Source organism: Mus caroli, chromosome 16 (genome assembly GCF_900094665.2).
Source record: "Mus caroli chromosome 16, CAROLI_EIJ_v1.1, whole genome shotgun sequence".
NCBI classification, from domain to species: Eukaryota; Metazoa; Chordata; class Mammalia; order Rodentia; family Muridae; genus Mus; species Mus caroli.
Window position 1 is genome coordinate 41,215,217 of NC_034585.1, and position 27,644 is coordinate 41,242,860.

The 27,644-nt window shown below is 41.4% G+C and overlaps 1 protein-coding gene across 5 annotated transcripts in view; it reads left to right on the top strand.

Moving 5' to 3' along the window:
- Spice1 (spindle and centriole associated protein 1) overlaps nt 1–25,326 on the top strand; it is a 42,073-nt gene extending 16,747 nt beyond the window's left edge. For 4 of the 5 annotated variants that reach the window (XM_029470660.1, XM_029470658.1, XM_029470657.1 and 1 more), the window contains 14 exons: nt 1,294–1,396; nt 2,219–2,325; nt 3,332–3,456; nt 9,712–9,851; nt 10,073–10,213; nt 10,515–10,780; nt 12,599–12,730; nt 15,725–15,875; nt 16,899–17,123; nt 19,110–19,594; nt 20,140–20,323; nt 22,737–22,839; nt 23,682–23,769; nt 24,859–25,326. In XM_029470660.1, coding sequence (XP_029326520.1) covers nt 1,294–1,396; nt 2,219–2,325; nt 3,332–3,456; nt 9,712–9,851; nt 10,073–10,213; nt 10,515–10,780; nt 12,599–12,730; nt 15,725–15,875; nt 16,899–17,123; nt 19,110–19,594; nt 20,140–20,323; nt 22,737–22,839; nt 23,682–23,769; nt 24,859–24,912 — 2,304 coding nt within the window. In that variant the 3' untranslated portion in view covers nt 24,913–25,326. The remainder of the gene's footprint in view (nt 1–1,293; nt 1,397–2,218; nt 2,326–3,331; nt 3,457–9,711; nt 9,852–10,072; nt 10,214–10,514; nt 10,781–12,598; nt 12,731–15,724; nt 15,876–16,898; nt 17,124–19,109; nt 19,595–20,139; nt 20,324–22,736; nt 22,840–23,681; nt 23,770–24,858) is intronic. The other variant, XM_021184779.2, reaches the window with a different exon arrangement.
- Nucleotides 25,327–27,644: the final 2,318 nt, after the last annotated feature.

Here is a 27,644-nt window from a genome sequence, read left to right on the forward strand (position 1 = left end):
GACCATAGGTGTGTGGGTTCATTTCTGGGTCTTCAATTCTATTCCATTGGTCTATTTGTCTGTCACTATACCAGTACCATGCAGTTTTTATCACCAAGGCAACTCTTATAAGGGACAACATTCAATTGGGTCTGGCTTGCAGGTTAGGTTCAGAGGTTCAGTCCATTATCAAGGTGGGGCAGGGCAGCATCTATCTAGGCAAGCATGGTGCTGGAGGAGCTGAGAATTCTACATCATCATCTGAAGGCTGCTAGGAGAAGACTGTCTCCCACATGGTTAGGAGATGGGTCTCATTGCTCACTCCCCACAATGACACACTTCCTCCAACAAGGCCACACCTACTCCATCAAGACCACACCTCCTACTAGTGCCACTCCCTGGGCAAAGCATAGACAAACCACCACACACCCTCTGTCAAAGTAAAGTCATGGAGCTGACAGAGCATTTAAGTGGAAAAACAATCTTATTAACAACTACATTGATGCCTGGTGTCAACTATAATCAGGTCTCAAGTAAAACCCGTGCTGTGCGCCATTGACGTAGTAGGAAACTAAGTAAAGTGGTTAGAGTTTATTTACTATTTCTAGTGTGGCCCTAAGCCCAGTATTCTGTACCGTGTGTGCTCTTGGCCTTTGCAGTTCTAAAGTTACTCTGTGGAGGTGCAAATGCAGTCTCATTAACTGACCTAGCCGGCCCATTTGGCCATGGCAGAAAGGATAGCAGAAGAATGCTACTACTTACATTTCTGTATTGTAAAATAGTAATTGTCATGTGATGTGGCTTTCTCTATTACAGAGAAATTCCAGTCAGCGTGTTTGGTACTAGATGCTTTATTGATTTGAGTCAGGGTTAGAAAAGGAGCTGTCTTGATTTTAAGATTCCTTTCAGCTCAAGAATGCCATCTGGTGGCGGTAGGCAGAGTTGACTCATCTGTAGCATATGGCTTTGTTTTTTGTACATTAAAGTCCTTGTATGTGTGTATATATCTGATCATGTGTGTGTGTGTTTGTGTGTGCATGTGTGTGCACCAGATCACAATGTAATACGTATTTTTTCAAGCTACTAATTTCTGTAGTAGTCTCACCTACTGTTATCTAAGGATATTGTCATTGGAGGGATTTAGGATGGTCATGGCCCATGGTTAAGAGGAAATTTAGCAACCACAACCTATAAGGATTGAAAATTAAACTTTTAAAATGTCATGTTTAGTACCTTCCCTTATTCTTTTTCCTTAGTAATTTGATAAGTAAGCCTATTTTTCTCTAATCAGTATTTTTCTTAACACATGTGTAGATTCTCTCTGATCAATACCTGACGCAGGATGTGCTGGAAAAGTCCGATCATCTGATGGCTGCAGCCAAAGGTCTGTTTGCTGATGTTCCTCGTAAGCGCACAGGTAAGCGTTCTCTCAGAAACACAGCTCCTGAGGGAGTAGAGGAATTCACTCTGTTATCAGGAGTCATGCTCCTGCTGCATTGTCTAGCTGGCTGGTGTATGAAGAGCCAAGAATCATAATTCACTTGCTGTTTATAGGAGTATTACAAGTTACTCAATTAAAGGAACTATCTACTAACATACAGTGTAAAGTACAGCATTTTGTAACTGCAAAACATGGCTCAACTTTCAGCTTATTAAGTTACCATATAATTAAAATATGTGCATTTACTTGTAGTTTGAGGAAGCCTAGCTTAAAATCTAAAGCAACTTCAGTTTCTTGCCAAAAGAAACTTTGCTTTTCTTTAGTTACATAGGATTATCCCTGCCCTCCACCCTCACAATCCATGTAGCCGAGACTGGCTTGATCTCCTGATCTTCCTTCCTCTTAACTCCTAAGTGCTGGCATTAAAGGCATGTATCACTATTCTCGGCTCCAGCATTATTAATCATAATGGAATATAACTTGTTTAATCTTTTAGAAACATATGATTTATTTTTAGTGGGACGTTTGAATCCTACATCACCCATTTACTAGCATAACTGGGCTAATTACTTAATTTTTCCAAGTTTCAGTTTGTTGGCCTGTAAATAATAAAATCTATCTCGTGGAGTTTTGTGAAGGTAAAAGTGAGTTTAGATGTGGCTGGTACATATCCATGTAAGTGGAGCTGCTGTTTGGAATTTCTCTGAGGTGAAGGGAGCCTGTGGCAGTATAGAAATAGTGAAGCCTCTTCAAGCAGATGAAATAAAATCGTGATGACTTGTGTTTGTTCCTCTGCAGGGTTTCCAAATGTAACAAGGGCTCCAGATTCCTCACAGAGCCACACTGGAATAAATCAAGACCCTGTCACCCAGTCTATTCTTAATGAATCAATCATAGAGCCTCAGGTAGTCCATTGTACTCACAACCAAGTGCCCATGCTGAAATGAAGTTCAGCTTGATAACAGGCATCTCGGAAAACATTTTAAACGCTTAAATGTCAACCATTGTCCTGTCAGCTATAAAGAGACAGTACAAAAAGAAACTAACAAAGATTGGGAAAGATGAGCTAGAGAAAAAATAGAACATCCAAGAAGATAAGATATGAATTTGAAGGATGAGTGTATACTTCAGTATTTGGTGTGTGTGTGTGTGTGTGCGTGCGTGCACATGTGGAAGTCATAGGACAACCTCAGGAATACTGTCCTCCTCCTTTGAGACAGGGTCTCTCATTGGTCTGGAGTTCACCCACTAAGCCTAGCTTGACTGGCAAGGAGCCTCCACAGTGCTGAAGTGAAAAGCATGCACCCCCATTTTATTGCGTGTTATTGTGCGTGTGTTTTGGATTCTGGACTGAATTCCTTGTGCATGTGCCATCCTTCTCTAAGCTGTTAGGAAGGGAACAAAGGGATGCGTACGGTGTAATGAGGGAAAGACCAGTTTGTCTGTGGAGGAGTAAGCAAGCTGAACTCCACCTTGTAGAAAGTATCTTGAGTGGAGTGGCAGGACACAAGCCAAGTTGCAGAGCATTGATGGTGGGTGCAGAATTGGAGATGAATCTTTAAAGAGATTGGTGGAGCCCATAGCTTTAGAAAGGCTGAGACAGAAGTAGTTGCGAATTTGGGGCCAGCATTAGATACATAATATATTGGGTTAGCATGGGCTAAATAAAAAACATAAGACAAACAGGAGATAATGTATCAAGGTGGGGTAAGAAGAAACAGGCTTTCTTACACTCAAATACTGATAGCTGAAGCAAGCAAGCAGCTGAAGATAATTAGGATAGTAGAAGACTGAGAGAGTTTGGTGGTTTGCACACATGAGGGTGTTAACCTTAGGAGGAAAAATGCCTGTTATGACTAATGCCCTATGATGGGTGAGCATATCACTTGTGCTGTTTTACTGTTGAGGTAGGCTCTTAATGAAGTCGACGATGTTGACGATGCAGGGCAGCAGAGCACTGCTCACAGCCAGTCAGAAGACAGCGAGAGTGAATTGCCTAACTCCCTCAGCCAGCACTCTAACAGGAGTACAGAGAGGTACGTGTGTCCCACGGGTACACAGGCTCGGCCAGTGTTCCCGGAGTATTCAAAGTGTGTGCTTATTGCATTATTCCTTAAAAATAAACCAGCAATAAAAGAACCAGCTGGGTGTATAGTTTTATCTAAATGTTTAAAATTGTTCTGTAATGTTTTAAGAGTTGTAGTAGGAGTATAAAAAGGTTTTTATTTCTCCTGTACTTCTTTCCATAAGTAAAGCAGATATATAAATATATATCTCACTTCCTCTGTTTCACACATTAAAAATGGCAATGCTGTATTTGAATTTGTCACCAGCTATGACCTAAAGTCAGCTCACAGCCTTCTGTAAGGTTTTAGGGGTCACTTGCTTTGTTTTTACAGCACAGTGAAGGAGCTGGGCTGTAAACTGAGTGCCAGCTGACTGGCCACTCTCCTGGATACATGACCATTTACATTATTGCTAGTTCTTTGTAGTAACAAAAACACTATAGTAAATATCTTCATATTTTTATAGTATTTGAAGTCCATATTTAGGAAAAATTATTAGAAGTGGAACTTGAGGTTTAAAGCATAAGCACTGTATAATTTTGCTTTAAATTGTTGAGTTCTGTTTTATGAAGAACTGAAGTTCATGCCCAAGCCCAGGGTACAGAGCACTTCTCAAATTTTTTTCTAGGAAGTGTGCCATTGCGTTTGAGGTTTAATCTCTTACAGTTACAGTTTGTTTTTTGGTACACAGGATGAGATACACATCTATGCCCTTAAACTATTAGGAAAGACCTCCCTTTTGTCCCATTGTCACAGTCCCCATCTGAGTGTGGACTTGCTCTTCTAGTGGCGCTGGCCTCTTTTCTCCAGTCTCCTGGAGTGCCACAGAGTTTTGTTTAGAGAGGACTTGTAGGCTTTATAGATACCTATGGCTTTTCTTTCTTTGTTCTTTTTGTTTATTTGTTTGTTTGTTTTGAGACAAGGTTTCTCTATGTAGCCCTGACTGTTCTAGAACTTGCTATGTAGACCAGGTTGGTCTTGAATGGCTTGCCTCTGCCTCCCAAGTGCTGTGATTAAAGGTGTGTGCCACCATACCCACCTCCCTTATGGCGTTTCTTAAAATTTTAGGGTGTTCCTAATAATTTTAATCTATTTTTATATGAAAATTAGTATCAATTTGTTTAACTTCATAAAACTTACTGGTACTTTCTGTTATGATGTAACGTTTCCCCTTTGTTAAAAAGTGTGCTTTTTGTTTTTGAGGAGTGCTTTGACATTTTTCTTACATAGTGTGTGCTCCTTGCTCATTTTATCCGTAAATATTGTTTCTTGTTTAATTTCTTTGTCTTCCACGATGTCTTTTATATCTCTGTGTGGCTGGAGATTTGAGGGCCCTGTGGGAGGGGGTAAGGAGTCTTCCCTGAGCTCCATCCTAGATACCTTTCCTCTGTGCCTTCCAGCTTATCAGTCATCCGTGTTTCTGTCTCAGCTCAGTGGCCAGCTGCATCACTGAATCCTAGGCAAGTTAGTTCTGACAGAAGTTCTCCAGTTCCTGGGTTTAGCATCATCTACGAAAGATGCTTATGGTTCCTGCATCTTACACCTCCTCAAATTTCTCCTCTTCTTTTGTGTATCAATTACAGGGCTGTATAAAATAGTAGCACAGTAGATGTCTCTGTTGTGCTCTGTTTTATAGATGCATGTTTTGGTGTTGGGGTGTGTTGGGGCTTGTGTGTCAGACTCTCCCATCATTTCTTTTGGTCATCCTCTCTTAGGATCGCATTGCTTACAGTCTAGTTTCTTAACTTTTCAAAGAATCAGGCTTCTGGCTTACCAAGTTGAGCTTATAGTTTGATCTCTCCCTCCTCAGTTTACCCTTTTCCCTTCTTGTGCTTTCTCTTGTTTTGCTTTTATAACTTCTTGAGGACTGCAGTACTTTTTTGGTATTTCATAAAAATAAGTGGATTATTTGAGAAATAAGGTCATTTCAGTCGGTTCCTCCCTCCCTCTTTTGCTGAGAGTTAAAGATAAAACCCAGCAACGCTCTAGAAGCCTCCTGTCCTGTGTAGTTCAGCCACACTAGGCTCAGGCTCTGCCCTGTCATCTCCCCATCTGCTGGTGGAACTTGGTGACGCTTTCTTTGTGAGCTAGTCTGTGAGTGTTCTGTGTGTGCTTGAGCAGAGGCATTGGGTCTATTGGAAGGTCTAGTGTTCTGTGTGCACATCATAATGCCTGTCTAGCTGACTATGTCTTATTTCTTCTGTCTCCTTCCTTAATTTTGCCATATTGTATTCTGATAGTGATGTATTAAAGACTTCTAGTTTTAGTATGCTTTTGTTTTTCTTCATATTTATTGTTTTAATAAATACTTGAAAGTTTAATGTATCCTTTCCTGTAAAGTGACTGCTGTGCTTATAGAATGTGTTTATTTATAAATGCTTTATCTTTATTTTGATCGATGGCTTTTAGCATCATGATCTCTATTGTCATATTCATTGGCTTTTGGTACAATCTATTTTGTGTGAGATAGGGAATAAAACCTCTACTTTTTGTTTCTGATTATCTGTATTTGCCTTTTGCAGTTGTTTCATATTCTTTGTGTTCCTTGTATGCAGTGCAGTGGATATGGCCTCCATAGTCAATTTAGAAATTCTAATTGGTAAGGTAAGCAGTAACAGCAGTTCATACAGTCGGTGTGTTCAGTGTCAGCTGAACCATGTCACTCATGGTTCTGTTCTTTGTACTGTGATTACTGTTGTCCTTTTGGTGGCTGATTTGATCTCACTGTGAAGCTGGCTGGCACAACTGCCGGTTCTGACCCCTCTAGGGCTATAAGCTTGTACACTATCTCTTTCCTGTGTGTCCATTGTTGTGCTTTAGAAAGTCTTGGTATTCAGGAAGATCATAGTTCTCTTGTGATGCTACCTTTGTGTATGAGCCTCTTGTAAGTCGGTCAGTACTGTTCTTATTTAATCCTTGCTGCCAGCTGTGTGTTTTTGAGTTTTTTCTTTGCATACTGACTGTTCAAGTGAATTGCTCGGTGTTTCTCCCCATATTGTAGTTGTATTTTAGCTTTTAATTAACAGACATCTCTGGCCCGAGTCTTCAACCTCAAGGTCCATAGCTCTGCCCACTATTTCTGAAGCTTTCCCCTTGGCCCCTGTGTTTGTGGATTTAAATCGGTACAAACATCTGTAGCTCTAGTCTTGGGGTCATTCATCCTTATGTCTGGAAGATAGACAGCTCGTGTTTGTTGTTGGGTAGCTTTATCAACTTACTCCTCTCTGTAAAATTTAGGAATCTGGCACCAATTCTTTATTCCATCATGTCAGTCCAAGCCAGCAATACTTCTGCTGTTAAAACACTCTCAAGAGCTCTTATGGATGTCTGTGTTTTACATGGTAGGCGAGAGGTCCTCATGAGTCCTTCCGTGATGATCTCTCTCTTTTTCCTTCTGAGATGGCTGAGGAGATGCAGGGATTACCTCTCGCTCACCCTGCAGACTGGTGAGCACTTGGCAGCACATGTGTGCTCCTCTCCAGAGTGCGCTTTCCTAGGAGCAGGTCTGGTAATTTAGCTATCTTTTGAGATCTGCAGCCCCAACCTTTCTCAAAATTTCAAGTCCTAATCCCTTTTCTTTTTCCCAGTGCTAGAGATTGAACTTGAGCCTCAAGTATACCAGACAAGCATTCTGCCCCTGAGCTGAAGCCTTAACCCTGACTCCTCTTGCTTATTCGTCTACCCTCAGTTTTTCTTTCTCTGTTGGATCCTTATCACTTTGCTTTGCAGTCTCTTCAGCAAAACTTCTTGGTTTGTCACTTACAAAGTTCTACTTTGTATACTACTATACTAAGACTTCTACCACCCAACCATCGGCTGGCCTGCAGTCTAACAGCATGTTCTTAATGTCCTGAACTCTGAGACTAGAAGCTCTGTTGACAGTCATATTTCTGTCAACTTTCTACTTACGCTATGGGAATTCATTTTGGGGTCTCTGCAGTGCACCTCACCTCTTCTGGTGTCTTCATCAGAGGAATTACTGACATCTACATTTCTATCAGTAGTTCACTTAAGACCATGCAGGCTTCTTCTGTCATTTACGTAGAAATCCTTCTTACTCCCAAGGCACTCACTGCTCAGCGGTGTCTACACCAGCACTCTACTCAAGTCATAGTCCCTATTAGTTACTCACTGCTCAGCGGTGTCTACACCAGCACTCTACTCAAGTCATAGTCCCTATTAGTTTTCTGATGATGTTATAACAAAGTAACAAAACTTTGCCAGCTTAAGACAACACAGATTCTTTGTGTCTATAGGTTTGAGATCTGAAATATGTCTCACTAGGCTGCAATGAGGTGTGTTTAGAGCCATTCTGCACTCTGGGAGAGCCCCAGAAAAGAATCTTTGCTTTCCCTTTCCCCTTTGGTGGCATTTGGTTGGTCTGTGACTTGTGACAGTGCAGGCTCTGTCTCTGTTTTCACCCTGTGAATCAGATCTTCCTTACTCTCTATGGATGCACATATTTTGAAGTTAAGGCACCCCTCAGTAATTTATGAACATGTCCCTAACTCCTGGCCTTTAGCTTGATCATATCTGCAAAATCCCCTTTTTGTGTGGTAAGATTGCATTCATAGACTCTATGGATTGGGTTACAGGTGTTGTTTTGCAGCTTTTAGCCTACTGTGATGGTGTTCATTATATTTGTGGCTGCAGTGTAGCCTGACTCTTGGAAGCATCAGTGTTAGAGATGGTAATGTAAGTGTAAGAATGTGTTTATTTTTCTAATTTGTAGAGCATTCTTCTGATATTATTCCTAAAGGTTGGACTTAAAGCTGCTGGTGTTGTATTACAAAGGGTCTTTTCTCGTCACTTTTCCCCTCTGCAAGGCTCATATCATGGCTCTTTTGCTAGATACACTTTTCTTAGCAAATGGTGTTCTAATGTGCTGCTTAATAGTTTGCTTGAATCTGAGGTTTATGGAGTGGCTTAATTAGAATATTTATTTCCTATTTAATTTCTAAAACTTTGATTTATAGTTCATAGATACATAGCCTGTTTATTTATAATTCAGTATTTGAACATTTATAGTCATTTTGTCACCATTGCAGTCGATATTTTCATCACCTCAGAAAGAAAGGTCATTTCCGTCCAACTCCTTTAGTACTGAATAACCACTGATATATTTTCTACCCTATAGATTTGCCTACTTAGACATGTCATATAGAGATTTTGCAATGTGCTGTCTCTTGTGTCTGGTGTCTTTCACATTGTAACATAAAGCAATGTTCTATTCCCTTCTCTGGCTGAATAGTATTTCGTTGAATAGCTACACCACATTTACACATTCATTCATGAGATGGTAGACATTTGTTTCTATTATCTGTCTTCCCACTTCTTAAGTCTCGATTTAAGTAAGAAATGAAGTATCAGCATTGTCAGTGACAATAACATCTGTGGATAAGGCTAAGCTCTGCCATGAAAGGGCTTCCACATCCTAAGTCCTTAGGCTCCTCTTCTGACTCCTGCCCCATTTCTGGTGCAAAACATTTTCTTCAATATGAGCAAACTGTCTGCTCTGCAGACACTGGCTCTCCTGAAGGGAAGAGAAACTATAAGGGCAGAACCATAGATAAATAATTACTTTAGAGAGAGAAAGAAGGGTGAGACTATATATACAAAGGCAAACACTATTGTGTTAGGGGCCATGGGACCATAGAAACTGGAAGGCAGATGGACTGTTTTCTTTCCTAAGATGATAGGCCTTTTGGCTTCTTACTCCTCTGTATTAGCATCATTCTGTTGCTATGATAAAAGACTCAGACCAAAGCAGCCTAAGGAAGAGTGAGTTTATTTTGGCTTCAAGTTGCAGAGGGGATGCTGTCCACTGTGACAGGGAAGGCATGGCCCAGGAGCAGGAGCAGGAGGCCAGCCTGTCACATTGTATTGGCAGTCTGGAAGCACAACGTAGGAGGAGGAAGCGGGGCAGGGTGACTAAAAGCCTTATTCTGTCCCCAGTGACAGACTTACTCTTGCAAAATCACCTTTCATAAAGGTTCCACAATCTTTCCAAACAGCACCAATAGCTGGGGACTAAAATGTGAATATATACACCTATGGGAGACATTTATCATTCAATCACCACATTGTCTTGTCAGATAAAGTCGGTAACATTGTTTTTGTTTTTTTTAAATTGTGAATGTCTAAAAACTTGTAAAGCAAACACATGAACAGTTGGACAGTTTAAATGATAGCACCTATTTATTCTAATTGTCCCATAATTTATAGGTTTCTTCACCAACTAAAGGAAGAGAATTCCCAGTTAATCAATCAACTGTGGACTGATATTCAACAGAAAATCGCTACCCAGTCACAAAGAACTCCTCCAGGATCTCCGTCCTCGGAGCTCTCGGCAGAGGATCAGAAAGGCTAGTTCCTCCTTTGCTGTATTTCTAGTAGCAGACTTGCTTAGGTTTGCTTGTTCGTCTGTTTTGTTGTTGTTGTTGTTTGTTTTGAACACAGTAGTTTTCAAACTTAACTTTTGGAGTCTCTATATGGTGATTAAAATCCTGATGACTCTATTAGTGGAACTGTTTTTAGAGAAAGCTTATTCTCTTGAAATGCTTTCTGCTGTGCTCTTCCTTTCCAGCTGCTCTGAATGCAACGGATGCTGTCAAGAGAATCCAGGCTGGGCCTCAGCCTGAGGAGTCTGCTGAGCCTGTAGACTCCAGCTCCAGCTACCTGGGACAGGTGCTAAACACAAGGAAGCAAAAGCCGCTGCTAGCTAAAGGTGCTCGCCTCCCACTTTACCCAGATGAGTTGTTACACATGTCCTCTCAGCTGGGCCAACTGGCTGTCTTTAAGTATGAGTCTGATGAGGGGAAGCTAAGAAACCCCTTCTGTCCCACACAGTGTCACAGAATGTTATGTTAGCTATAGATAATACAACCGTGTTTCAAATTTTGTAGGTTTGTGTTATAAAGATCGTGGTAACTTCTTTTTAAAAAATGTGAACAATCAAAACTTTTTTTGGTAAATGTGTACTTATGATCTTCCTGGTTTTGAAGTAGAATGACTTTTGTCATCCTCAGTGAAAAGAAAACAAGATATGCGTGTTGCCTCCAAGCCGAAGACAAACATGCTGTCCTCCAGCACAGCCTCTGCAGACAGACCAAGTAGCACTGGCTCCAGCCTGGATGTTCTCAAACACATGATCCATGAAGTGGAGCACGAGATGGAAGAGTATGAGCGGTGCACAGGGCGTGAGGTCACGGGGCTGCAGGGTGGTCAGGGACTCACGGGCTTCACCCTGTCCCTGGTGAGCTCTCTCTGCCGCCTGGTTCGATACCTTAAAGAGGTAAGGGTGCAGGTTATGGGAATCCTCTCTTCAGGCAAAAGTATATGTAGATTGGTTTCTCCTTGCTTAATTTATTGCAACCTCTAAGTAAGGACAGTTAAATTTGAATATTTTTATTTTACTCAGTTTTAGTATATCTAGTAAAATTTATGCTTGTAGTCCCCCTCTATCATTAGATATATGGTTAGGTAAATATTGCTGATGTTGCTATGGATAAAGTCATATCTTATGCCAGTTGTAAGTCTTACTGTTTGGGTATTTTGGGTTAAATAGCACTGTTAGCTATAGCTTTGCTATGTCGATTTCCTCTGTTGGCTGCTGCTCCTGTGTCAGCTCTGCTGGGAGAGCCGCTTTGCCTGTAATCTGTAAAGTTCATAGGCAGGAAAGCTGTGGTCTCTGTAGAATGGGAGTTGTCATCTTATTGTGAAAATAATTTTATAAAATAAGGAATTGTTTGCTACTAAATAATAATCGGTCCTTAGGTGGTATAGAATTAGTAGGACATTTTAATTTTCTATAAGGTCTACTAAAGGATCCAAGGAGATAGCTCAGCTGCTGAAGTGTTTGGTTTGAAAGCATGTGTACTTGAGTTTAATCCCCAAATCAAAAATTCTGGGGAAGTGATGATGGTGGTCTCCTCAGGGCTCCTGAGCCAGCCAGTCTAGAATTGGCAAGCTCCACTCCAGGTCAGTGAGAGAGAGCCCCTGCCTTTATTTCTGAGAGTGGCACTTGAGGTTTCCATGCATGTACACCCTCACACACATGTACATGCAGACATTAAAACATCTACATACAGTTTACTTATGTGCTTAAATATGTTGAACAAATATGACAAAAATGTTAAGAAACTTTTACTTTAAGCAGTAGCTGTACCACTGTGGTTGATGTGTCATCTGGGGTTGTTTTCGTCAAACTGCCTTATAATGAAAGGTTTCTGTGCTGTCAGTAGACACATATTATGTGATTATTTAACCCCCTCACAGTGCTTTTTATGATATGAACAGTATCATAGCTAGTAGGTTCCTTCTCCCCTTTTATCTTTTCTTCAGCGTGTTCTTTGATAATTTTACACACACACACACACACAGTATAGTCTGATTACTGTCACCCCACTCTCTCCTGTTATCCTCCCACCTCCCAGGATTCTTTTCCAGTTAGTCTGGAGTCCTTGAAAGTGTGCTAGTGCTTAGGAACCACAGCAGGCCTATGACATGTGCCTTGTAACTGCTCACGTACTTTCAAAGCTATGATAGTTCATAGAAGTAGTCAATATAGTACCTGTTTTAAATTATATTTTAACAATCAGTTTTTGATTGGCAGTATATCACACAGCATGAAATAGAAGCATACAGAAGAGTGTAGTGAAAAGCCTAATTCTCATTCCTAACTTGTAACCAGCCTGCTTGTTTCCATGTAGCTCACTGTCGTGATCAGATACCAATGAGTGTTCACTCTGTATGCATGCACAGCCCTTCACTTTCTAAATGAAAAAAAAAGTAGTTCTTTAACATGGAACTAGAACAAAAAAAGTACATTTTTATGAGTTAAATGTAGCCTTCTGGTGAAAGTTTTAAGTCTCATCGCTGTCATGGTTGTTGCTTCTCTGTAAGTGTCCTTGCTATCTTGTCATGGTTGTTGCTTCTCTGTAAGTGTCCTTGCTGTCTTGTCATGGTTGTTGCTTCTCTGTAAGTGTCCTTGCTATCTTGTCATGGTTGTTGCTTCTCTGTAAGTGTCCTTGCTGTCTTGTCTGTGGAGAAGTGTAGTTGTCAGTATGTGATCCTACTGGTGGGAGTTTATTTTTCTTCTTGTCTTTTGCAGAGTGAAACCCAACTTCGGAAAGAAGTAGAGACAAGGCAGCAGCTGGAACAGATGTTAGGTGATCACCGAGAGCTCATTGATGCCCTGACAGCTGAAATCCTTTCCCTCAGAGAAGAGAATAGTACCATGCAGGTATTCACGTGCCCTCCCAAAGGCTCCATGTTTGATAGTGAGCATGTCTACATGCATGTAAGGTTCTCCTGGAGCTGCGGGTGGCTTAGCTGCTCTGATGTGACTACCTGTCACGTTGGCAGCAGCAGTGGGTAGTAATGAATGTTTGTTATGCCAGGGTTCTGTAGTCAAAACATAAGCTGCATATAATACATAGGATAAGTTTGCTATTTCTAAGAAATATGCTGTGGAGTGAGGATAGCAGGATCTACATTTCAATACCTATCAATACCGTGGTCATTTAAAGTGTGAAGGAGTGTTCTGGTAGCCAGTTGTCATTTTAGAGGAAAGGGTATTAGAGGAAAGGATGACAGCCTTTGAACCCTTCTGCACTGGTATTAGATACTCTTTGTGATTGCTTTTGGTGACTCTATAAAAAGGCATATAATATCCTTTCTAGAACACTGACTGCTTGCGTGCTTCTTTAAATATTCTTTCTTTGTATGCATTGTGTGACTATAGGTACTCATGTGTATGTACAAGTCTGTGTGGAGGACAGAGGTTGATGTTGGTGTCAGCCTCAGTCACTCTCCATCTTACTTTTTGAGGTTGGGGTCCCCATGAATGTGAAGCTCACCAGTTTGACTGGACTCTGGCCAGTGAGCTCTAAGAATCTACCTGTCTCTGCCCCCACACTGGTGCTATAAACATGTGCTGCTGTACCTAGCATTTTACATTGGAGCTGGGGACTTGAACTCAGGTCCTTGTGTTTGTGTGGTGAGCACTTGACTGACTGAGCCATAGCCTTACCTCCTTAGGACTCTTTGCATGCTAAGCTTAAAGAATTAGGCAAACGACGTGGAGAGCCACTGAAGAGAAGAGTCATGGTGTGGCTTAGGTCTTAGAAGGTTGTCTGAGCTACTGAGCATCACTGTGCTCTGCTGGGTTAACTGCCACCTGAAGACTACTTCACCGCGCTGTGCTGCTGGACTCCAGCAGAGAGGGCTGCACTGCTGGACTCCAGCAGAGAGGGCTGCCTTTGGTGGGCCACTTAGTGTCCCCTGACTCCAGCTCTAACCACTTAGGAGCTGTTTAACAATAATATACCTAATTAATATTTATAAATACTTAATATATATGTAGAAATGAAGAGTCATATATTTATTTTGTTCTTAAATGACTACAGTTATTTATCAGTGAGGTATGTGTACTTTTCTGATTCTGTATAACTATCCTTAGAGTTAGTTATATTGGACATCATTGTCCTTGTTTCTTATTCCACAGTGTGTTTCTACCCAAAACGTTTTTAAACATAGCTGCTTCCAGAAAACCAGCAATCAGAAGATTTGATGACTTTTTGGTTGTCTTTCTTGTTACTGTTTGAGAGTGGGTCTCACTATGTATGTAGCTTAATGTGGCCTTGGCTTTGTGATCCTCCAACTTCTTGCATGATAGAAATGCAGACGGGTGCTGCCATGCTTGCCTAAGAAGATATTAAACTACCAAAAAGAATATAATGAAATCTTATTTTCAAACTGAATTGCCTCCAGTTAATAGTTGACTGATGCTGCATAGTCGGTGTCTTCACTGCTTTCTCTTGAGAATTGAAGCTGTTCTCTGGTGGCCCTGTGAAATCACTGTGTTGTCTCAGACTACAGTTTGAGGATAGAACTAGGGATGGTAGTAGAGTACATCTAGGCATTGTGAGATTGATTCAGATAGGGAATAGCAGAGTGGCCCAGAGCAGAAGTGGGAAATGGTATACAGATGGAGCAAATTCAAAGTGTATTTTGAAGGTCAACCAAACGCATTGGAAATGGAGCGAAGGAAAGGACGTGAGGGAAAAAGCCAAAGGTAATTGTGCAGTCTGGGATTTGGATTTAAAAGATGAAGCTGCCATGTATGTTGTAGGAGTCAATAGGAGCTTGGCTTTGTCTAGATTGAGTTTGAAGTCTATTTGAGTCCTACATGGGGAAACTTAAAAGACCACTGAACATACAAGGGTGAAACTTGAGGGGAAAATTGTTTTGTATGCTATATTCATTGATACTACACATTGGTACTCTCTCTGATGTCTGGACCACACCTACTTTTACTCGTTGTCTGCATTTATAAGCACTTATGGCATGTGTCACTAGCTGTCTTACTGGTTTCTCTTGTCTTTGTTATAAGGTTTTGGCAGGTCATAGAACTTTTCTTTCTTCCCTTTCACCTGCCATCTTCTATACCTGTAAGAACTATATGCCAGTATTTATGAAAGGCCTGCATTTTGTGGTTGTAGTCAGACTTGTTGATTTTACATTACGTATTTACATCTACAGTATGAAACAGATAAAGAAAAAAACAAATCCATCTAAACTTCTAGACAGTGAAGTTGACTTTTAATGTGAGAGTGGAATTCCAAACATGTTCAGCTGCTATATGTCAGATGATAACCTAATCAGTTAGTGTGATATTGTCTTTATTTTGAATTGGAAATGCTATAACATTAGTAGGTATATACACATCCATAGACAAATCTGAGTGTACATTAGCTACAGTTACTTTCATAGAAAGCTGTAATTATCCTACGTAGAGAATGCTGTGCTTTTCTTTTGCTCTTCACATTGTTTCACATACATGAAGATATGTTTTTATGACATTAGAGTTTATCCACTTTGGTGCCCGTGAATGCTCTGTTGAGTTTCCCCCACCTAATGTATCACTCTCTTATTGTAGCTCGTCAGTAGAGATCATCTATGTGAAAAGAGTTTGCAAATTAAAAGCTCTATAAAAAGACTCAATTTTGATAGCAGAGTACTTAGTAATAGTAGTTAGTTAGTTAAGCATTTCATCACCATGATTCCTCTAGGGCATTTATAATTATGAATAACATTGCTTTAGGGTAGGTATTTAAAATGATAACACACACACACACACACACACACACACACACACTCACTCACATGTCTGTATAGCTTACTCTTTAGATAATGACTGCTGTTTGTTATGCCAGTGATGTGTGGTTTTCTTTAGGCGAGACTTCAGCAGTACATGGTTACCACAGATGAGCAGCTCATATCGCTCACACATGCCATTAAGAACTGTCCTGTGATAAATAACTCCAGACAAGAAAGTCAAGCATCAGAAAGGGCAGCTATGGGTAGAAGACTTGTGGATAATGTAGGTAGGTGGAGTCTTATTATTCCCAGTCTGTTATCAAATTACCTAATATCTTTAGAGTAGTAATAAACAAAAAAGATAGAGCTTGTGGATTAGAGGAAGTGGTGGAATGAAATATAATTTGTATGAGGTCACTCTTTTCTGGTGGGCTTTGCTGTTGATATCTCATTACTATAATGCTGGTGAGTTAACTTTGCTACTAAGAAACCTTTACTTACTCAAAGGTGAGAAACCCAGGGCTTATGGTACTTCACAGTTATTGGGAATTATTATTGCCTGTGGGAAAGTTAGAAATGTTATAGAGATGAAAATTGGTTCACATCTTCCTAGGTCTCACCCTTACAACCCTGTTAGGATAGCACAGAATGCACCACACTGTTGACACATAACTTACCAAGTTATTTTGTTGTGGAATGCTGCTTGCACACAGAAGTCAGTATATTCAAGTTTTCTTCTTGTCTTATTTGTCATGACCATTAGGAAGCTAGTGCTGTGGGTGGGGGGGGGTCTGCTTTCTGAAGATAGCTTTGAGTCTTTAACAGCTTTTCCTACTGAAACGAGTTTTCTGCCTCTGAGTTTCTGGCAAAGGAGGGTATAGTTGAGAGAGTGAGGAATTTTCCTACTACTTAAATGCATTTAAGAATAAATACCTGGAGGCTGGAGAGATGGCTGCATGGTTAAGAAAACTTAAATAATCCTGCATAAGACATAGGTTCAGTTCATGGTGCCCCTGTGGTAGCTCATAACTCCTGCCTGTACAGTTCCAGGGCATCTGAGACCCTCTTCCAGCCTTTGTGAGCTTCTAAAGGCATGCAGTGTACACATACACACACACACACACACACACACACACGGACACGGACACATAAAGAGTTACATAGAATAAATACTGGATTTTCACTTGAATGTCTCTTCTAGCTCTCTGACTTAGTAGTTTACGCTTCGCAGGGGTCTGGGGAGTTATTTAAGTGTGGGCCCATGTGTCCTTTCTGTTCCTTTCATGTGAATGTCCTCTTATCTTTCTCAGAGGGTCCTGTTGTAAGCAGTAATGGCTCCATGCCATTGATGTTCAGAGGGGAAGAAATGGTCGAATTCCCACAGGAGGAGTTGCCTGTTAAACTATCTCAGGGGCCAACCCCCACAGAGAACTTGAATCTGGCCAATAATTTCCCAACCCATATTTTCGAGCCAGCTGTGATGCTAACACCACCCAGGCAGAAGAGCAACTCAGAATTCTCTCCTCTCCAGGATGGTAAGCACGCTTCTCCTATATTTATATGGAAGCTGTGATTTTTTTTCCTCTTCACTTATATGATAATGTATATATGTGTGTATGTGTGTGTGTGTGTGTATATATAGTGAGTTGTACATATATATGCGTACATACATACACGCACATGCACACACATGCATTTTTTAGGGTAGTTCCCCTGCACCCAGCCATCACTCTGAAAGTAACAGGATAACTTGAAGAAGGAAGGACTTGCTTTTTGTTCCTGGGTTCAGTGGTCTGTGACCAGCTAGCTCTGTTCTTTCTGAATGCTGGTAGAACAAGATATGGCAGAGGAAAGCCTCTCACCACGTGGCAGCCCAGAGACAGTGAGTGAGAAGGATCTGAAAACGAACACTCTTCAAGGACATGCCACTGCTGACCAACGTGCGCGTGTGCGTGTGCGTGTGCGTGTGCGTGTGCGTGTGCGTGTGTGTGTGTGTGTGTGTGTATGCAAATGTCCATGACACACATATGGAGGTCAGAGAAAACTTGTGGTAATAGATTCTTGCCTTCTACCACGTGGTTCCTAGGTATCAAATTCAGGTCATCAGGCTTAGTGGCAAGGACTTTAACCCACTTAACTCTGTGTCACTAGTCCTTGAAAAATATTTTTAATTATTTTTGTTTATTTGTGTGTTGGAGGAGGGGTGTTCCCTCACCCATGTGAGCCTGTGTGGAGGCCAACAGTTGACAACATTAATTATATTCCTTTATAACTTTCCATCTTTTAAATTTTTGATTAATTAATTTTGAGAGAGAGAGAGAGAGAGAGAGAGAGAGAGAGAGAGAGAGAGAACTAGGCCTGTGGATGCTGTGGCTTGTACATGGAGGTCAAAGGACATCTCTGGGGAGTCAGTTTTCTCCTGTGTGGTGTCAGACTAGAACTCCAGCCTGTGTGCTAGTGACTTCTGCCGAGGCAGCTTTCTAGCTCCTCTTTTCAAAGATACTTTTCACGGGTTGGTCAGCGGCAGCACGTTTTCACAGATACAGTCACGGGTTGGTCAGCGGCAGCACGTTTTCACAGATACAGTCACGGGTTGGTCAGTGGCAGCACGTTTTCACAGATACAGTCACGGGTTGGTCAGTGGCAGCACGTCTTTGAAGGATGTGCTTTTTCATTTCCTTCTCTTTTTTTTCCATGATTGTACATTTTTTGCACGGATTTTTTTTCTTTAAAAATTATAATAGAAGCTAAGTTATATCATTGGAACCCTAAGTTCCTCAGATTTCCTGTACTTTGATGTGTTTTCAGTAAGGAATTGAGGAGGTTGCAGAGGTTAAAGAAAGTGGCAAAGCCTTGTTACTAGAAGTGCACTTTGCTGTTTCTATGGCAAATCTGTCATTGTCAGACCAGCTGGGGGAAGTAGAGATGATACTGGGCTGGAGCCACGTACTGGTGGCTTGCCCACTCCTTAGTCACTTGGGGGGAGTTTCGGACTAAGACGCCTCTTCTCTAACTCAGTAGTTTAGTATTTCTTAGAGGTCTGGGGAGTTATTAATTATGTCTAGAATAAGGAAGTAAGCCTTGAATTGTGATGTTTGTTTATATTAGATTTTTAATCCTTACAGTAATTATTCAATCCCCCCCCCCACACACACACACACATACACACACACTTGTGTCTCATTAGGCAGCCCAGGCTGGCCTTAAACTCACGATCATTACTTCTCAATTGTGATTACAGGCATACATCACTGTTTCTGGGTAGGAGGTACATATGTCAAAGTATATTAAAAACGATTGTGACACATGGTTTTTCAGAATGCTACTAAGTGGTCTCAGGAATATGAAAGTTTTTGTACGTGATTGTCCATATTCCTTTATGAGACTATTTTAGGCACTCAGAGGTTAAACCCTTCCATTCCATATTTCCCTAACTCCTATGACAGCATGATGCTGTGATTATAGCACTGACCGATTTAAAAATAAGATGCATATGACTGTTTTAAAATTGGTACCTACAGTTCTGAGGAGAACTGTTCAGACTCGTCCGGCCCCACGAATTCCCCCCACTGTGGAAGTTATAGAGAAGGAGCAGAACTGGGAAAAGAAGGCTCTGCCTATTGATCCAGACATTCAGAACTCAAGTGAGGAAAACCGACTCTTCACTCAGAGGTGGAGAGTCTCGCACATGGGAGAAGACCTGGAGAACAAAGGGCAGCCAGCATTTGTTAGCCTGTCACAGCCACCTTGCAGTTCCCTTCCCGGCACTCAGCAGCCAAGAAACCCTGTGTTGTCAGAGGAACCCACGGTGCTCGGAGATGGGCAGCAACTCAGAACATCGGAGGCCCTGGTGCAGAGGAAGGACATTATGGCCCGGATCGCTGAGCTCACACTGCAGAATTCAGCCATCAAGGCCCACCTGAACAATATTACCAGCTCAGGGGGAGAGCAAGGTGATGGACTGCGGGAGCCGAGCAAACAGGGAAGTGCCAGCGAAGTGCCTGCTGTAAGTACCAGCTGAGACTGCCTGGGACAAGGCAGGAGTGAGTTAGGGTTGGACACTGTGAGACCTGTCACTGCGGTCTAAAGGGGCCAAAAAGGGAATAAAGATTTGATTTCCCTCATGGTTTCAGAGGGATTACTCCCTGTGGCTTTCATGGTGGCCAGAACATGTGGCCCGTAAGGGTCAGAGGATAAGGTACATGTCTGTAAGATGTGCCCAGGTGATGAAATTCTTCTAGCTAAGCCCTGCCTCCTCCCAGTCACCGCCTACCCATAATACTTTCACGTTATAGATCCTTCAGAGGATTAATTCTTCATTAAAGCCCTCAGGATCCGGTCACTCCCTAAAGCCCAGGAGCTGGCAAGCAAGCCCCCAGTGCATGCCTTTGCTTTAGCCCTCATGCTTTAATTACATGATTTGTAAACTATTTTACCCCATCATTCATTTATGTTTATATCAAGGCTCAGAAATACTGAATTGCTGATACTTAGCAGAAAAATCAGAGTTGAGTGGTTTTAATGATGGATTTATACCTTTTCCCCCTAAAGAATTTCTCAGCAGTTCAGTCTTTAACGCCAAATAGCATGGAGGAGCGGATTGCAGAGTTGAACCGACAGAGCATGGAGGCGCGCAGCAAGCTGCTCCAGTTGATAGAGCAGCAGAAACTTGTGGGCTTGAACCTTTCCTCATCACCGGTGTCACCCGTGGAGTCACCTCTTAGAGCGTGGGCTGGTAGGTCACAGTGTGATTCCTGACTTACAAATGTAGAAGTATGGTTTCACTCTCCCAACTGTGAAAGTTCCTGCTGAGTCAACATAACCTCACGGCAGGCATTCCGGCCTAGTCCCCCAGTTATGTGCCAGAGAACGCTGGCTTGGGCAGAGAGTAAGTGACAGAAATAGTGGTAGAAAGCTGCCTCTTAGGTGGATTTCTGAGTTCAAGGCCAGCCTGGCCTACAGAGTAAGTTCCATCCAGGACAGCCAGGGCTACACAGAGAAACCCTGTATCCAAAAAAAAAAAAAAAAAAAAAAGCAAGCAAGCAAGCTGCCTCTTGTTCTATAGCTAGTTTTCGGCATCTAGGGAGACACCATCGAAGTCACATACAGTATGTAACTCGCTTAGGATATATGCTGCATAATGTTATCATATCAGATTACAAATAATTGCTCTCTTTAAACCAGGAACGTATTTCCACTCAATTTAGTTTTTACATTATTTTGTTACATTTAAGAATATGTAAAGAATATTAAAAAATAATTGAGTTATAACCTAAACATTTGTTTCCATAGTAGTCCTGTTCAAACAGTGCTGAATAAATGAAGTAGCTCAAAGTTGCTTTTAGCCAGAAATACATTTATGCCCTCAAGGGTGGTGCTACATCAAAGATATTGATTGGAGCCCAGTCTAAAGCTGATTGTGACAAACTGAAAGGCATTCCTGAGATGCTAAAGCTATGGTGCTTACAGGGACCCACCTTAGTGTCCTGCATGACTGGGTTACCACTAAGAGTTTTCACCTCTGTTGGACATTATTTAGTTTTTGAAAATTTGAACAAGAGACTTTTGGGATTTCTAGAAAGTAACAGGTAATGTATTTTCCCTAAAGCCTTTCCTTTGTATTTATTCTAGGTTTCCTCAGTTGACCAATATCTATCTTCAGTTCTTCATAGTCATGAAGGCTGGAGGCAAATTCTGGCTCAAATATGTAAATTGTTCACATATGAATCCTGCAAGGTGCCTGCCATGTGTGGTCTTAAATATTCCAGCACCAAACTGGGACCACACAGAAACAATTAAGTGTAGAAAATGTCAGCTAGTTCTGAGAATAGTTGGGGACATAAAGCAAAACAGCTTAACGTGTGATTCTGTGACTGAATGTGACACTGCGTTCTGTAAGCTTGAAAATTATCTTTATTTCTGTTATCTCATCTAGTATTCAACACACCCAAAATAGAATTCTTGATTTTATAGTAACCTCTGTGGGGTATAATAAAAATTAGAGTAAACAGTGTCATGGTTTTGTAGTATAACTGGGGGAATTTTAAAAAATTAGTTAGCTTTGTTGTTTGACAGTTTTACACATGAATATAATACATTCTGGTTCTTCTCACCCTCTGTCTGCTCTTCTCTCTTCTCTTACAGCCCTGCCAGCCCCCCTGCCTACTGTCCCTTTCTCATGCTGATAACTTGTTTTCCCTGTCTTCCAGCTATTACATTTGTTCTACCCTCTTCCAAGGTTTTCTCTGAGCCTTGGAGGAGGAGCTATAGAGGTCCTCTTGAGAGGTACTTTACTGGCTCTTATTCTCAGCACTGTGAGCAGCCAAGAGTCTGTATTCACCACAGTTTTCTGCAGAGCCAAGCTGCTCTGAATGAGGCTGAGAGTGGCGTTTTTTTCTGTGGCTGTAAAGAGAGATACTAAGAAGGCAGCTTGACATAACAGTCTAGCCAGACAGCCGTAGTGAGTCTCTTCTACTCGGGACCTACGACCTTCCCTGCTGTGCGGTTTTGATCAGATATATTGTACCATGGACTTGGATATAGCCAAAGCAAAGCCTAATTATGTGAATCTTCAGTATTTCTTAAGTAGATAAGCAGTCAACAGACATTTATTAGTGAAATACTTTATAGCCATCATAATCATAGAGGATCCCGAAAAGTCATTCTTAAGATCAGACTTCATAGCTGTAAGGGTAAAAGAAACCCTATTTAATTTTATCAAATTCAAAAATTAAACTTTACGGCTAGCTCTCTTTTAATTTAAAAATTTTTTTTATTCTGTGACAATTTCACAAATACATGTATTTTAACTATATTCACCCCCCCCCACACACACACCCCTTCTCTTCATCCTCTTTCCTGTTCCCCAATGTATTGTAGGGCCCACTGGTTCTCACGGCTTGCTCTGATGTGATAGCACTTGATGGAAGATTCTGGCCTTCTGTAAACTGGCATGCTGCCCAGTTGACAAGTAGCTAAAGTTTCCTGTTGTAACAGTTCATTTTTTAAAAACCATCTCTCACGTGTTTCTGTAAGCCATCATGATAAACACCTAAAATTTTAATGAATAATTTCTAATAATATTGAAATTCAACAAAGATAATACTTAGTGAGAAGTAAGGACATTAAATTTTACTTTTATATTTTAGAAGAAGGAAAGCGAACCATCGAGGTGTCTGTTCCAGGAATGGAGGCTTCAGAGAGTTCAAAATGCAATACTGTGTCTCCTGTCAGTGGGAACAGTTCAAGAAGGTAGGGCCACAGTGCTGCTGGTACTCAAAGCATCAAGAGTGTCTGTATGCCTTTCTCTCTGCACTCGGTATCTTTTTAACTTAAGTTCAGACAGACTCACTCATACAGAGAGAATAAGGTGAGAAGTAAGCTTAAGTAGGGTTGTCTGCTTAAAACAGAAATGGGCAGATCTTTATGCATTTATGGCTACAAAATTAGGAGATGCTATATCCCAGGGTAGATACATTGACTGGTAGCACTTTCATCCTTGCAATAAGTGAACACAAAGCTGATTGGCCTAGATGAGCCACGTGATTGGTAGGCGGGTCAGGAAGGAGATCCCTGGCTTTCCTGTCTCCACCCTGCATCCTTGTATCTACCGTTCTGCTCCAGTTCTCATCGCTCCCAGGCTACCCTGACCACCTTCCCACTCCTGCACAGCCTTTAAAAGTCTTACCTGTATGGTATTATTTATGGAAGGCATGTGCAGTTATCTGTCAAAATCTGAGGAATGTATCTCATACAGAGAGAACCCCGATGGAAACTGGACTTTGTTAGTAGTGAGTCAGGCTTGGGTGGTCAGTGGTAATGTATTAATTCAGGATGTTATAAGTAAGAGAAGCAGTATTAGAGATGGAGGTGACAGGCACATGAGAATGCCGAACCTTCACTCTTTCTACAAAGCTAAACTATTCTAAGAGTAAACTATTAGTTTTAAGCTTTGTGTTGGTCAAGTGTTAAGACCTGTTTTGGACCTGTCAGCCAAACCCTTTCAAGGTCTTCCCAGTGAAGAGAGCAGTTACACAATCGATGGCTAGTGGTCAATCTCATCCTCTGACTGCCTGCTTATTTCTCCTTGATAGATCGTCAGGGGCGATCAGCAATTCTTGTTCTCCACTAAACGCCACCTCAGGAAGTGGAAAGTTGACACCAGTTAATCCAAGAACAAAGGTATGTTGTAAAATATTATCAGTGTACTATGTAGGGTTGAGAGAGTGCAGGTGGAAGATAACTAACGTCCATTCTTAGCTACTCTTCTTAGTTTCTTTAATATGATAGAAACTGTGCAAGGAAAAGAAAGACTATAATTTATCTTCATGTGTAAAACAGTAAGTCGTTTGTTTTGTCTTGTATGGTAGCTAAGAGATAAGCTAGAATTTGGTAGGATTTCAAGTGTCTTCCTTTAGAGACTAGGAGTTAACTAGTTTCAGGATTGATTCCCTGGTACCATGGTCTTGAGTGGGTCATAGATTTGAGGTATTGCTCTTGCCGTTGTTGGGGTGACTAAGTAGAGTTTGGGATAGCCAGTCCTGGGTCTGGGTACGTTACACCAGTGTACCACAGCTGAGGGTACCTTTTTTTAGATGGGTGATAACACAGAGGGTAAATGAAAGCTTTGTATGCTTTCATAAGTTCTGGTTTGGTCCAGACTGTTTGGAAGCTAAACATTTACAATTTATTTAGATCTTTTCACAGGAGGTATTTTTATTTGTTTTGATAATGTTGAAAATTCAGTGTTTATCATAGAAGATTATAAAAATGTCTTTAGAATTGTAAAAGTTGTTTCTCCAGAGATATGGAAGGCATTGGATTGTAGAGGAGCGACACAGCCCAAATGCACCAACCGCCTTAGTTAGTTAGTTAGCTGCCCCAGCTGCCTGGCTTTACAATTTTGTCCTTTCTGATTTTACATTCTGAAAAGCTTAAAGTTATCTCTTTGATACAGTTATCCATGGTTCATGGAACTTGGTATCATTCAATTTGCTAAGATCCAATAACTTTATTTTTTCATCATGTTTCAAATTGTATCTACAGTTGAATAAACGTTGGATTTCTCCTTCTGAAAGTTAGGGTTTTACTAGGACACCTGCTGAACAGGCAACCAGCTGTCTGGTGTCTTCGTGGGCAGGAGCTTTGCCAGTAGAGCTGACACTTCAAAGCCATTTAACACATGCGACTTTGTTGAATGTACTCGGTTTAAATGTCTCTGAGTCTCTAGTGGGCTCATGTCTAACTCCTCTCTGCATCTTTGTTCAACAGACTGAAAAGAAAAATGAAGAAGGTTGGTTTGCTCTTTCTGCCCACATACCGTAAGTGAAGCCCCAGCAGAGAGTGTCCTCAGTGACTTACTCCTGGCCTTTCCTTCGCACTTCACGGATTCCATTTTCAAGTTATAACATTTTTCTTCAGATAAAACCTGCATAGGTATCCTGTATTTATGGAAACAGAAAAAAGAATTATTTTAATATTTTACCTTTTCAAATTTTGTTTTTTCAACAAAGCACCTAACCTCTAATTCCCTGTGAATAAAGCTTTGCAGGAGTTAAAGTTTTATATTTGCTTAGCCTTGTGAAATGTGTTAGTGATGCATCGCTACTCTTGTCACTTTGGTTGAATGTTTGTTGTTATTTAGTGCATCTTAAATGCACTCCCACAAGAACTAATTGGCTTCATGTATAACTTAAAATAAAGTTGTTCTGGCTTTCAGAAAACCGTGATACTTTTCTACTATCCATCACTTCAAATTGAATGTACAGCTTTAAGAAAACTAAAGGCTGGGGCTGTGGTGCACACCTATAATCTTAATGTTGACTTAGAAGCCTGAGGCAAGGGGTGTGTAGTATATAATGAGTTCCACGCCAGTCTGAGCTCCGTAGAGAACCCTGTCTCAACAAAAGAACCGGAAGTGTTTTCCTTAAGTACGTAAAAGTAGCTATGTGTTTAATAAAAATCTTATGGAGCTTTTAAGTGTGAAAATTTCAAAATGATAATGCCCATCTAGTAAGTAATGATTGTTGGGGTCCAGTAGTTGCCCCACAAGCCACACAGTCACTGCTCTCAGTCAGACAGGAATGGTTAATTGAACGCACACCCTGAAACTGATCAATCGAGGCTATAGCTTAGAGTTCAGGGCTGAGGCGATGACCCTGAACATCTTTCTCTGTCAGCTTATTAAGGCTAAAACTGTAAAAACCACAGTGAGCTCATATGCAGGTGCAGGAAGTGCTGCTTTCTCTGGGAGTGTGTTTTTTTTTTTTTTCCATGTGTGCATGCATGGCATTGGTGTAAGGGTGTTTTTGTGTCTGTGAACTTTCCTGTGTGTGCAGGTGCAAGTGCACAAGTGCATGTTTGTGGGAAGGCCCAGAGGTTGGAGTTGGATGTCTTTCTCCATAGCTCTTCATCATAGATACTGATACTGAGCTTGGAGCTCGCCACTTTAGCTAGTCTAGCAAACCAGCTTGCCCTTGGGTTCCCTTGTCTTACCTCCTGCACACTGAGATTACAGGTGAGCCAACATGTTGCCTGACCACTATGTGGGTGCTGGGGATATACATTCCATTCCTCATGCTTGCATGCCAAATGCTTCACCCACTTAGCCATCTTCCAGACCCCTGAATGGATATATTTTAAATTTGTATACGTGTATACAATGTTTGATCTTATCTACCCATCCCTACCTCCCTCTAACTCTTATTAGTGCCTTTCTTCCTGTCTCCCTCCCTGCTTCCGTGTTTATTTTGTCATTGTTACTAACCTGACTCCAAATAATGCTGCCCACATGCACGTGGATGTGGGACCACCCACTGGGGCATGAGCAATTTACCAATAGCCAAGTTCCCCAAAGAAGAGTTAGCCTCCTTTCCTGAGGAACAGCAGCTGTCCATAGCTCCTCCTCAGGGGCCTCTTCCCTGTCTCTGCTGCTGTTTTGTCAAGCTTGTTCTTGTACAGGTAACCACAGCTACTGTATACAATGTACAACACAGATGACATATACAACAGCCATGTGATGTCTAGAAGACAATATTTCATGACTTTCCTCCTCACCTGATACTCTTTCTGCCTCTCTGTGATGTTCCCTGAACCTTGGATGGTGGTGGTGTGTGTTTCATCTGCAGCTGAGCACTTAACACTTCAATACTAGCCTTCAGCAGCATGGCCTCACCATCTAGCTATGATTGACAAACAATGGATTTTTTTGGGGTGGGGTCTTCTGTCATCTCCCTGACCAATATCTTATAGAGATTATCCTGTGCTAGCATTGAGATTTACATTTAAAAATCATTGTCTTGCCAGGCATGGTGGCGCACGCCTTTAATCCCAGCACTCGGGAGGCAGAGGCAGGCGAATTTCTGAGTTCGAGGCCAGCCTGGTCTACAAAGTGAGTTACAGGACAGCCAGAGCTATACAGAGAAACCCTGTCTCGAAAAAAACAAAAACAAAAACAAAAAATCAGTGTCTTCTGGGAACAAAATTGTTTGAATGCATGCTTTGATACTCTGTAGGCATAAGTTTTTCTCAAGTTCCCCTCTAGCCACCACCCAATAGAGGTAGTAGAAAAGAAAGGCTAATAGGATATGGGGGAAGTAGACCTGTCTAGAAAATGTTCATTGGGGCAATTCAGTCTTCACTGTTCTCAGTCCAATCTACCAGCAAACACCCAGTATGAATCAGCAACTACAGACCAGTCAACTTGACAGACACCACACAGGAATCAGCAAGTGCAGTTCAATCCAGAAGAAACCCTCGACAAGGAAGACCAACTGTAGCAGTGAATAGTTAATCTGCTCTGAGCTCCCCGTGGTTGACCGTACTTCTGGAAGTTCTCTGGATTTTTTGAAAGGACACACAACCTTTATATTTTGATATCCCTTAACTAGGTCAATGGATGGGCTAACCTCACTGTGGCTAATACACATTACCTTCCAGTATTCCTGAGTTAACACTTTCTAAATTGGGCTGGTGAGATGGCTCAGTGGGTAAGAGCACCCGACTGCTCTTCCGAAGGTCCAGAGTTCAAATCCCAGCAACCACATGGTGGCTCACAA